The sequence below is a fragment of the Trachymyrmex septentrionalis genome, unplaced genomic scaffold (genome assembly GCF_001594115.1).
Source record: "Trachymyrmex septentrionalis isolate Tsep2-gDNA-1 unplaced genomic scaffold, Tsep1.0 scaffold79, whole genome shotgun sequence".
Classification (NCBI taxonomy): Eukaryota; Metazoa; Arthropoda; class Insecta; order Hymenoptera; family Formicidae; genus Trachymyrmex; species Trachymyrmex septentrionalis.
Window position 1 is genome coordinate 63,758 of NW_017305977.1, and position 13,722 is coordinate 77,479.

Sequence of the window (13,722 nt, forward strand, 5' to 3'; positions counted from 1 at the left end):
TTTTGCCATTCTGTTCAATATCTTTGCTGTTTTGTTCAGCTCCTTCACCACCACTAAAATCACCTTCCAATCCTTCTACCTCTTCTTCATCATCACCATCAACCTCCGCATTTTCGAGTTCCGCTCGTTCCATCTGTCGCGCTAATTCTGCCTCGTCTGTCGCAGTAACGACTTTTGGCTAATATTGTAGAAGAAAAAACAGAATAATTTCTTTATTATAATATGCAAAATATTAGATAAACATTATTTATGCATGAAACTTACTGCCATTTGTACGTTGAATACACCTCCAAGTGACATTATTTTATTCTGTATGACTTCGATTGCATCACTTAATGCCTTTAAACCATCCTGTTTTTCTGGAGTAGATGTCGTCATGACTGAAGATCACCATATAAGATATAACATCAACAGATTTGTAATACATGATTGATTTGAAAAATAATATAAATACATATACCATATAATGGAGGAGCAATTAAGTTAATTTTTATAGGAAGTTCATCAGTGGAAAGAGCTAAGCCTGTTTTTAATGCAGTCTTAACAGCATCAATGCCTTCATAACCATAACAAGCCACTTCTACGTCTGCTCTAATTTTAACCGCTTGCGAAGTAAGTTTTCGCTTGATATTATTTAGCAACACTTCCTTCGTATGTTCGTCCAAACCACATTCTGCTAAAATGGAGGGATCCCTAAAAGTGTTTATATTCACAATTATATCTCCAAAGATACATTTAAATATATTTTTTTCAAATAAATAAAGAAGGGCTAAGTAAAAAAGGGTCGAAGCTAGATTTTGGTATCTAATTTAAAAAGTAAATTTTAAATATATCCTCGTTATATATATTACTGCTAATTAGTATTGACATACAGTTTATATAACAAAGAGATATATTTAAAATTTATATATAAATAATATTATTGGTCACCAAGAACTAGCCTCTATTGTATTTGACCCTTCTTTAATTAATTTATTCATATAACGATCTAATTTAATTCTTATTGCAGTTATTAATGCAGTTAGATTTTGCTTACAATACTGATTGTTTGAAAAAATCATAAGCAGATGCCTTCTGTTTCTTATATTTTTCTTCAAAGTACCATGCTGTTTTCTGATAGAGTTCCTCAAGCTGGTCATCATTATCATAGTGCAACAGCTCTGCCACGTGTCTTAAAATTGAATTAACAGCTTTAGCCTTAGCATATCTCTCTGTGCATTTTTCCACATCCTCAGCAGACACACGACGCTTACTCAGATCGATATAACCTAGAACCCATGATTAATAATTTCATTACAAATAAGAGAATTATATAAACTTGAAAACTTATGTAAATAATTTAATTTTTCTACTAACTGCACTTGATTCTCATTTATCCAATATAGTTTTTTTGTTGATTTTTTATTTGAACCAATAAAATATCTTCAGTTACCTTTTTCCTTATCTACACGAATAACAACAACTGGTTCAGTTTTGCCTACTCGGATAAGTTTGTTGATAGATCTAATACGTCTTCTAGAGAGCTCAGAGAGCAAGATCATGCCTTCAATATTGTTGTACTCCAATAGATGAACGTATGCACCCATCTCAGCTATACTGCGTACATTTACCATCACCACATCCTCCACTTCTGGATACTTCTCTTTGTAAAATCGACACGATAGTACCATGTTTTGCTAAAAGCATGCAAGATTGTACAATGCGATGACATTAAAAATAACATCCTGGTAGTAATATAAAAAATACAAGAAATATTTGAAAAATATATCGTCAACAATTTTGTGAAATTTTCAACATTTATTTAACCTTTTGTGGATGGAGTCGCCTGGCGATAAAAAGGTTTGGGTGACTATTTGCGAAAATGCGTTCACAAAAGGTTAAGCTTCATTCCAAAACGTCCTGTCTGTAGAAAATTTTCTTCAAAATATATAAGTACACGTAATATGCAATATTGTATTGAGCAAAATTTTCCTCAAAGGGGATATTTTGAAATATAGTCATTAAAAAATAAGAATATGTTAACTTGAAGGTTAGTGAATCCTCGAGAGAATTGATAAAATATAGTCGATGAAAGATATTCTGATCGTTACCTAAATAATTAATACTTGCGCGAAGATAAAATCCTCCCTTTATCCTTACAAACTGGCTTAGAACTGCAAAAAGTTTCACTACGTGAAACTTGTCAATCCATGTGCAATCTCGTCTAAAAGTCTCTTTCATCAACGACACTAACTCCGATTAACACATAGGGATGCATATGCATGCATATACATATAAGAAACAGATCTAGCATCCATATACTTTTCTATACATGGGGCAATTTTTACTAAGCTCCAGTTAACTTATAGCGAATTCGGCACATGCACTGACTCCGCTCTAGTGCTGCCCTGACATGGTGCGAGTGTAGAACTACTTTAGTCCTATGCTAAATTGCACTGTCAGAAACGTTAGTACAATATTCCTTGAACTCGTTCAGTTCATTCGGTTAAGCCCTGCGCACAATAGAAGGAATTAGGAATAAAGAATAAATAATTTCAATCTATCAGAAATCGTATATTCCGATGTATCCAATTTCTGATAGGTTAGAATCGTTTATTTTTTATTCCTAGTTCCTTATTCCTTCTATTGTGCACAGGGCTTTAATCCGAATATAAATTCACCACTACACTAGCTCAGTTTTTATTTGCCAAATATGATAAAATCTTAAGGTGAAGTTCCATGAGGCATATTTATGCTGCGTATCGTGTATTGGCTCCGACACACCAGTGCGATAGTAGTCGCGCGCGACACGCAACATCCAACAGTATACCTTTAAGAATGAGAATATCGATAACACTGTACACACATTGAATATTGCGTGTCGCACGCGACAAATATCGCGCTGGTGTGGCGGAGGCATATCGCATAATCAGTAAAACACGAAACCATAACAATGGATAGCTTTTAATTGGTTACGTAATACGCAATAAATACTCATAGGACTCTAGCCTTAACGCACTGAAGATGCAAACTCATGCATTGGAATAGTATGTGGAACGAGAGCAGAATCAATCACAAACGTTCCGCAGTTTTCGTTACGCAGCTTTGAATTTCTTCATCCCCATGGAGAGGAATGAGTGTATCCGTACATACAAATTCGTACATAATCTTTTAAATATTGTTTTTATGTATCATCAGGTACTTAAATACTAAATTAAATGCATTTCTTATTGAAAATATTGATTAACAACGTTAAAATCTTATAAAATTAGTTTTGTGATTTTAATTCTAATAAAATAATGACTTGTGATTGGTTGCGCAAAATCCGCAAAGCGCTTATTACTGTATGGGTATTGGGGGTTTCAACGCAACAAAAATGACAGAATATATGTATTCTGTTCTCGACTACGGAAAGAGATACATCTTTCTCTCGGTAGTTTAATATTTCTCTGTTCGAAACAAAGTTTTCTCTTTCTTTTTGAGTCTCTAATTGTCCTATAGATAACTTAATATCACGTAGACCTTCCAATTTGAGTTCTGAAACGGAAAGCCATCGATGCAAAAAAATTCAATGTGTATAAGATTTCGGGAACTGAAAAGTGTTGATACGCATCTAAATAGCGCTTATCAACACTTCATAAATATTATATACTTCTAAAATTTTACTTACGCTAAATTTTTTTACGTAATGGTTTTGCGTTTTGGCTCCAGAGCTCAAATTGGATAGGACTTACATAAATAATTAATAGACATGTGTATGCATAGCTCGTGCACATGCATATTAACACATAGATGTGTGCGTATATTACGCAGCTGCATGCGTAAAAGGTATTCTGCTAAAAATTGTTGAAAAATACGGAACATTTATGATTGATTCCGTTCTTATTTCGCGTTACGCTATTTCGCTGCATGTATATGCACCTTAAGACAGTGCACATAAGCCGATTTGCTATTAACCAGTCTAGTAACTTTGCAGGATTCCAACTGAAACTGATGTCGGAAAAGAAAAAATGCGAACTGAAAAGTTAATACATTTACATTTATGCTTGATTTATATTTCAGTCTTAATCCTAAAATTTAGCCAATAGGATTGCTAGTTCTAATTGGTCCTAAATGAAATTATTATTCCATTGGCTAAGTTTTAGGATTTTAGGATTAAAACCGAAGCATAAATTAGGCATTACATTCATACTTTCTCTCTTTGCATTTTTCTTCTACATCTGTTTCAGTTGGAATTCTGCAAAGGATTAGTAGATTGCGGTTAAATTAATCGGAACTTGATAAGCAGGGCCAATAAATTTCCATTGTATTTTCTTTATCCTAAAGTCACTAGATAACAAAGTATCATGAACTGCTGCCATTTTGACTCCATGACGCATAATTATTCAAAACTTATGTATGACTGTATTATATTATAAAGGAAAATAAAATCTCACAGATAAAAAATTATATCTCAAAGACAATTATACTTTATAGCCCTTTCCAACAATTTTCTTTGCCAATTAATTGAAGTCATTCATCACGTCTATTGCCTGTTGGCACGTGAAATAAACAAAAGCCTCTTTCGCTATGGTTTTTGCAATTCGCAATACAGCAACCAGGCATTTTCAACGTTTTCTAAAGTTCTAAATTCATACATCATCAGTTCTAAATTTATTCAAAGTCACAAACGCATATAAAATTGTAATAGAATCAAATTACGATTGCACTTAATATGTAAGAAGTTACATAAAATGTACTGTCTGAACTATTCGACGCCATTTTGACCAAATGCTAATTCAATGAATTTTTCCATTGCGATATTTTGTTATCTAGTGACTTTATTTTTCCTTAGAGATTCTTTAATCAGAGACTGACCGTAAGAATTTCATGAAATTTCTTCGAGCGAAAAAGGAATATAGACTGTAGCTATACAGGGTGCGGCGCCAAAATCCGGACAAATTATATATATTTTTCTAAACATGTTTTATTGCTACAATGAAAAGATTTACAAAATTTGTTTAGCTCCATTGTTTGTAAGGCCATAAAGAACATATTCACTCAATATATCCCCCGCTTGCTTGAATGACCGCCTCCATTCTCGGTCTGAAGCGTGCGCAGGTACGCTTTAATGCGTCACGGTCCATATCGGTGAATGCCGCTTCAATAGCGGCTCTCAATGATGCGACGTTTGGATGTGTGGACTTGTTCGTGACCCTTTCAACCACGCCCCATACGTAGAAGTCCAAAGGATTCAAATCTGGGCTGTTGGGAGGCCAGAATTCTTTCCACCAAAACATGTCGACGTTGTCCGACAACCAATTTTGCACCAAATGACTTGTGTGGGCGGGCGCACCGTCCTGCTGGAAAACATATGGCTTTCCAGCCGACACAGTTTCCATCCACGGCTTCACTACATTTATCAGAACACGCAAATAAACTTCTTTTGTGACATTTTCCCCTTTGTTAAAAAAAACGCCCTCCTTCGAGTGGAATTTCCTAGCCGGTGTTGCAGAACCTTCGTTGGACTTCTCCAACTCATGATACTTTGCGAAGACATCATACACAGTCGATCTCGGATACCCGAAAAACCGAATGATTTCTGTCGCCGAGCGCCCGGCGCGAATACTTTCGATAATCGCGGCTCTTCAGTTGTACTCCGCACTTGGTTTCAACATTGCGACTGTTTTGAGGTTATGATGGTTTAGTGCATGCGTCAAGCTATTTGACTGCCAATCGCGACATCTACCAATGGTATTGAACGGAGGGAATTTCAATTTGAAATTTGTCCGGATTTTGGCGCCGCACCCTGTACATAGTGTTGCTACATATAGTGGATGTCGGTAAAGGAGGAAACTCTCTAAGGAAGCCAGACTCGAAGCTGTTTTGGTCGGCCGTGGCTTTTCGGTTTCACACTACTAGACTCGTCAGTAAGGCGATGTAGTGGGGACCTGCCTTAGACGCCCTGGAATCAGTTTGGGTGGTCATGTTATTTAAAGCAAGAGGTATTTTCGCGAAACCGAGCGAATCTCGTCTTGGACCTCTGTGGCGGTCGCCACAAGACTATGTCACTCTTTAACCAATAGCGGTGTATATACATCATGCATACTCACCGCTATTGGTAGAGAAGTAAGATGGCTTATACTCCTTTCTCGCTCGAAGAAATTTGATGAAATCCTTATGGCCGGTCTCTGATTAAAGGGTCTTACTGATTAAAGTCTACTTCTTCCGTGATTTCAGCGCTTCTACAAAACGTCTATGAAGTATCGAACTAAAAATCAATATGGCTATGACTATTTCGTTGCATTTGCAACGACTGCTTTGGCATTTTCCAATCTGATGTACAATCTTGTACACAGCACGCTCTCATCATTTTTAACAATATAATTAAACATGTGCTGTCACGACGACATAGTAATCCACCAGTTACAGTGCCACTGTACTGATTTCTGGTTAATATCAGTCCTCTGTACACAGAAATTAAAATAAACATATGTCGGATAACTGTATATTCACATACAAATTACTACCGCGTAAATTTTTCCGCACATACATCATTTTTTCCTAAGAACATCTGCTTTAACCTCATTTAATTTGCTTCGATCTTGGAAATGCAGTTGAATGTATTCGAATGCAACGAAATGGTCGCAGCCATACTGATTTTTAGTTCGATGCTTCATAGACGTTTTGTAAAGGCGCTGAAAATATGGGTGTTGAAATGGGAGTTTACTAGCCCTGCTTGATAAGGGCTTAGAACATATACACCCGTATTCCTTCCTTAAGAAATGAAAATTCCTTGTTCCTCATTTCATGTTTTATAAGCTTTCCTTGACCAAACAAGGAACCTTATTACAATAAATCAAGTAAGAGCGTCGAGTTCATGTTATTAGCCTTGAGATAGGTTCAAATAGTTTCATACGATATATCTAAAGCCTTTCTGCTTCAATTTTGCTTGTCCTTGACGCAGTGTTAAGTCAGGATTCCGCGAAAACAGATTCACTATTTTTTTTATCGTCTTTTTTTTTCCACTTTGCATATCGTGCCACGTTCCGGTAAATCATCGACATTTTTTGCCACATTATATCGCTGCACTCACTTTTGTACGAATGATTTTGACTTTTTCATATATTTAGCAGCCGCAAATTGTGACATTTTTGGACCTTTCAGGTGCAGAGAAACACAATGTGAGAAACACGCTTCACGCGTGATGCGTATCTGGTATTCATGGTGCTTAATGTGATTCTCTTAAGAAAGTTCAATGACAACTGAATCTTCCTTGATAGTGCATCAAGGACAAAGGTGCCCTCTATGGATTCATGATAGATTTAGGGCGATATCTTTTATTAGCTTTGAGTAAAGCCGACCACGCTCTTACTTGACTTATTGTAGTTTCCTTTTTTCAAGAGAAATTATGAGTTTCTTTGAGGAGGAGATACAGCCTTCATAACCAAGCAAACCTCCAAATTTAGTTCGTCACATCGGTCTTTTTATTTTCAATAGTTTTTTTATTTAGATCTGTCTCATCGATAATTGTTTCCGATAGCTTTTTTTCGGAAATAAACTGCACTAAAAGCATTATGGCGAATTTGATTGGAAGCACTGATGCATATTAAAGCTGTTGTACACTGATTTAATTTGAGTATAAAAAAAATGCAAATATTTCGAATTATAAAATACATATTTTATCTAACAGTACAATAAAATGTATTGAGTATTTTACAATTTAATCAATTTTTATATTGCAAATGCTTAATCACAACTTTATTTAATAAACAATGCCTTTATAATCTTTATTATTCATAATTCACGATATTAGATATGCACACATATATAATATTTTATATTATGACAAGCTGCCCTCAATAAGTTACTAAAATCCCTAAAATATTCCTTCCTTCGGAAAGGCAGACTTGAGATCCATATATGAAACAAGAAGGCCTTGAAAAATCGAGAAATCCTTCATGGAGGTTTCAATTCTCAATTTTATTCATCAAGACTTAAAATAAGAAAGGACTGGAAGGAAATATGGAATACGGATGATAGACATGGAGGGAACATTGCCTATACCTCCTGTGGCTCAAATGTGTGTCCAAGATGCGTATGAGAAAGAAAGATTACATGGAACTTTCATCCTCTATGCGCATGTGCTAACATTGCAAACACTATTGTAAACAATTGACGACATAGAGAAAAATATCAGGGCGCTTCTCGTCTCGATCCCAGACTTGGTCTCTCCTGCGAGTTGGTTTCGCTCTGCCACTGAGCCACACAGCCCTGACGCTGTTGATATTTCTGTTGTGTCCATATCTAGTAAATTTCTTACACTATAGTTAGTATAGTATGTTACGTTACAAGGTATATTCCAAACCTAGAATCCTTAGAAGAGAGTCGCATCAGTGTGAAATAAAATGGCGTCTAACAAGAACTCTATTAGAGAAGGGCTCAAGACTCTCTACTATATAGAGCGTAAAGTCATGGTGGAAACTTTGATTAATAAAATAATAAAATTATTTTAGATGTATCAAAATTATAAATAGGTAAGCTTATATATTATTATAAAGATTTCAAATTAAAAATATATAAGAGATATAGATATTACGTGGTAGGAAAGCGTCAAAAATGACATTCTAACCTTGTCATCAATCATAATTTTGTCTTCTTTGCAGAAAACATGACTAAAACATGATTAAAACATATACAAAAAAGGCGTTTAAAATTATCAGTATATAGCAATTTGATAATGGCCAGACATTTTATTGTAAAATAAAAGTATTGTTAAATAAAAGTGTTATTTCATTACTGTTTTGTATTATCACTATTTCAGTTCCAAAAGTGTAAAACTAGTTCAGTTATAGAAAACAAATCTACTTCTGTCAATATTTTATAATTTAACATAAATTTTACTTGTCAATATTATTGTCGGGGCAATGTCCCTGTAAGTATGTGTGATTTCCGATTCGCAGGAATCAATTTTCTATGTCTCATTGAGCGAAACTTGCGGATGCGCTATCAATGCGAGCCAAACACTATTCTAGTAAATCTAATAAAAGTGATCTATGGAAATCTTGCGATTGGTCAAAGCTAATTACGTAATCCGCAAATTCAGCTTTATGGGACATAGGAAAACACATTTTAGCAGAACAGAATCGGCGGAATGAAGTCACGACCAATCACAAACGTTCCACAATTCCGCATATCTGCAGGTTCCATGAAAGCGCACTCTAAGTGGAACCGAAATTAAAGTTAATCTATATTGGTAGATTAACGGGCACTAACCAGTCTAGTAACTTTGCAAGATTCCAACTAAGACCATGTTCCAATATGCACTGCCAATAACTGAAAATCTAGTTTACGTTACGTATACTGTAGATTTTCAGTACTGGCAGTGTACATCGGAACACGCCTTAAAACAGATGTCGGAGAAAAAAAATGCAAAGAAAGAAATTATAAATATAAATGTAAATATATTATATTAACTATTCAGTTCACATTTTTTCTTCAACATCAGTTTCCGTTGGAATCCTGCAAAGTTACTAGACTGGTTAAGTTGGACAGAAGCTTGTTAAGATAAGGGTCGATTGTTTCACGTTTTGATAAATTTTACCTGTTGAGGAAGTAGCAAGATTACCCAATCACATGCGCGGATTACCAGATTTACTTCACAGATAAAATTTGGAACAACCCTAAGGGCGACTTTTACCAAGCTCCGATTAACTTAACCATTCTAGTAACTTTAGATTCCAACTAAAGCTGCGGCTGCTTTCACATGCAGTGTAACTTGCGTAAGCATAACTTGCGTCAGCCAATAAAATCATCTCAATTAGAATAATGCATAGTAACTAATACAATTTGATACGATTTGATTGGTTGACGCAAGTTATGCTGCATGTAAAAGCAGCCTGATGTCGGAGAATATCTCCGGAGAATTGCTGGATTTACACTAGATCCGACATGCGTCGTACGACGTTCTCCAATCAATCAGAAAACAGAATTTTGCTTTATATCATCGAAATAAAATTCTACTTTCTGATTGATTGCATAATGTCGTATGACGCATGTGAGATCCAGTGTGAATCTAGCAATGTCTCCGACATCTGTTTTAGTTGGAATCCTGCAAAATTACTAGAATAGTTAAATTAACAGTAATTTAATAAAAGTCACTCTAAAAGTATGTATTCGTATACTAAAGGTAACGTGCTTATATATATAACTAGATTAGCAGCGGTAATTTTTGATGGTAATTATATTAATTGTGTTGTGTAAAGTGCTGTAATGTCCAAAATGTCATTAAAAAAAAAACGGTGTTACGATTGAACCTCAAGTTGATGCGATTGTGCACAACAAAAATAAAATAAAACTACGGCAAAATAGTTTGATAACAGTTGTATGCATTAATAAAATTTAAAAAGAAAATATACAAAAAGAAATATTGGGTTGATCATTTATTTGAAAAACGACATGGATTGAAAAAAAATTATTATTAAAAAATCATCAACGAATAACCAGTTATATGCGTCTATTCATGAGTCAAAATGCTCTTTTCGTTTATGATCATTTCACATATATCATAAGTATTATGTACAACAGTCATCTAAAAATTTCATGATATTGTCATAAATAATAATAAATAATATAGTAATTAAATAATAATAATTTATTTATACAATAATTAAATTAAATTGGTATAGTGTGTTGAGCGATCATAAAGAAAAATCGATATAAATAAAATTGAAAATAATCAGAGTTAAATAAGATAAAATCGCACGCAACAAATTTTTTATTAATAAGAAATTTGTATCTATTTACTTATTTATTTATTGTGTATAATTATTTAGAATACAGGCATCACTACGAAACGTGATAAAAATATATTTATTTGACACGTTTTCACTCAAAATAAAAAAAATCTGGCAGAAAAACGCAGATTATATGCTTCATGAAGCGAATTATTAAATGTTAGAGTTGGACTACGTTCAGAAACCTAAGTGCTCCCATGAATCATTTTATCCTCGTGTTTAACATTGGATAATACTGGTGACGTTTACATTACGCAGCTCTAATAATTATTCAAGTAAAGAAAACTCATTTTCTCCTAATCTGAATAGCTTCATAAGATAGACTGTTGCATCTTTCTAGTATATTTTGAATGGAAACGTATCGAATGAGTATATTTTTATCAAGTTTTGCGATGACATTCATATTCTAAGGCTACATTCTAAAACTTTCCTACCGAGGAAAATTTTATTTGAAATACTGTAGAATATGTTATATGTTCCATATACTTCGAGTAAAATTTTTCTTGGAAAGAATGTGTTGGAATATATATAGCTTAAGTAAATACCTTTATTATACTTAAATCTTGCCATGTTTAAATCATTGCGTAAAAGCGATGTCGCTAAAAATTGAATTAATCCAACTTTTTAACAGTATTGCTGACGACAAAAAAGTGATAAAGTTACTAGATCTGTAAAGTACCGCAAACTCGAAATCCATTTTGATGCATAACGCGGCCATTTCAAATTAATGGATTTGTATATACGTACTTTATTTGGGAAAATAAATCCATCAAGTATGTAAATCAATGTTTTTGAATTGTAATTAGTTTATTTATGACCAAAAGAAAATATGTACAAATGTTTAATTTATGTGTTTTTTAGTTTAATACGGGTTTATTAGTTGTAAAAATTTAATAATAGCATAAAAGTGTACAAAACGTACAGGTTTTTGTTGTACTAATATCACCGGAATAGTGAATTTGCGCCTTCAATCTATTCAACCTCTCCTCAAAATTAACACTTGAAAATGTCTCGAAAAACACGGTTAGGTTAGAGACACCCAACTATATCCAATATGTACTTGAAATCGTGTATTGTGTGCACTTCGGCCATTTTGAAAACACAGTTTTTAGTCTTTTGATTGTTATTTTTTTATTGAATCATAAAGTACATAGGATAGGGTTATTTGTGGAATAACACATCGGGCAAATGCCTCCACGGCTTTGCATGCACATACGCACTCGTTTGTCGAAATTTTTTATGACCATTTTGCATAAATGTGGCTGAATTTCATTGATGCAGCGTTGAATCTCCTCCTTTAATGCACGGGTGGTTGTGGGCTTGTTGACATAGACCTGTGATTTCAAATAACCCCATAAAAAGAAATCTAATGGTGTTAAATCACACGATCTAGGGGGCCAATTCTGGCGATTAACAAAGCCATCAAGGTGAAAATGTGCTTCATCGCTTAGGATGATTTTGCTCGAAAAATCAGCATCCATTTGTTGATGTTCAATAATCCATTTTCACGCTCCATTTTCACTAACCCTAAACTGTCAGCTGTTAAATTGTTTTTTTTTGGGTTGCCAACACTTTACTGCACAAATGGCGGCAAATTCAAATCTTGCGTTAATTTTGGGACACCCTTTATTACATAGAGCGTGGTTTCCGGCACTAGTGACAAACTCACATTAGTATGCATTTTTTTAAATATATTAACGTATTTTTATTCACACTTTATCAATACTCTTATTTTTTAAACAGATTTACTTAATAATTGCGTTTAAATCAATTAATTTCATTAAAAAGTGCATAGCAGAGTATAGTAATGTGAGTTTGTTACTGGCCTATACCGTGCGTAAACCGCGCTCCATGTAATATCAACGAAAGAAATAGGCGGTACGCGGTTTTCTAATTGCCTAGTTAGTTACTATTAATTATTGTACCGCGTACAGCGCTCCATGTAATCGCACCCCATGAAGTCCCATGACGCGTGTTTTTCGCGTATCGCGTAATCGCGTAATCAGAAGCGATATTTTTCTTTGATTTCGTGTTTTACTGGTTACGCAATACGTGGTAAATATGCCTCATAGGACTCCAGCATCAGTATACCAATCATGAAACTTTATTCCTAGGATGGAATGTGAAAAATTTCTCCATTAATTTCTATCTTGAGGATAAAGTTTCATGATTGATACCCAGTTCTAAAATCAATTGCGATACTTTACAGATCTAGTCACTTTAAAAAGTTAACAAATTAAGGAAGAATTTGGTCACGAGATCATTTATCGCTATAACAAGCGACACCATTAAATTCTACCTTAAGTGTTTATGATGTCGCACGTCGCTCATATTCAGTGACAAACAAGTCACGTGATTTCATATGTCGCTAACCTCGAATGTCGCTCATATAAATAAGTTAGCAACGATAAATTTTTAACGGTAATTATATTAACTATATAAATTGTGTTGTTTACATTGTAAAATTCAAAATGTCATAAAAACAGTATTACGATTGGGCCTGTCAAGTTGATGCGATATACAGTAAAGTAAAACTAGACAAAATAAACTAATAGCAGCTGTATGCATTAATAAATGTACAAATTTAAAAAGAAAATATAAAAAAAAATTTTAGGTTAATCCTTTATTTGAAAGACGACATAAACATGAATTTAAAAAAATTATGATTAAAAAATTATCAGTGAATGACCCGTTATATGCTTTCATACATTCAGAAGTCGCAATGCTCTTTTCGTCTATGATCATTTCACATATGCGACAAGTATGTGCAACAGCCATCTAAAAATTTTGTGAAATTATCGCAAATGATAACAAATAATACAATAATTAAATGATAATAATAAATAATAATAATAATTTAATACATTAATTAAATTGGTATAATGTATTGAGCGATTATAAAAAAATAAATAAATAAAATTGATATAAATAAAATTGGAAATAAAAATAAAAATAATCAGAGTTAAAT

The 13,722-nt window shown here is 33.8% G+C and overlaps 1 protein-coding gene across 1 annotated transcript in view; it reads right to left on the reverse strand.

The window, feature by feature from the left end:
* LOC108754271 (eukaryotic translation initiation factor 2 subunit 1) overlaps positions 1-2,463 on the reverse strand; it is a 2,833-nt gene extending 370 nt beyond the window's left edge. The window contains exons 1-7 of the mRNA XM_018496469.1: positions 2,091-2,463; positions 1,807-1,903; positions 1,433-1,676; positions 1,037-1,268; positions 461-693; positions 265-380; positions 7-178 (exon numbers count right to left, since the gene is read on the reverse strand). Of these exons, the coding sequence (XP_018351971.1) occupies positions 7-178; positions 265-380; positions 461-693; positions 1,037-1,268; positions 1,433-1,670 (991 nt within the window). The 5' untranslated portion in view covers positions 1,671-1,676; positions 1,807-1,903; positions 2,091-2,463. The remainder of the gene's footprint in view (positions 1-6; positions 179-264; positions 381-460; positions 694-1,036; positions 1,269-1,432; positions 1,677-1,806; positions 1,904-2,090) is intronic.
* Positions 2,464-13,722: the final 11,259 nt, after the last annotated feature.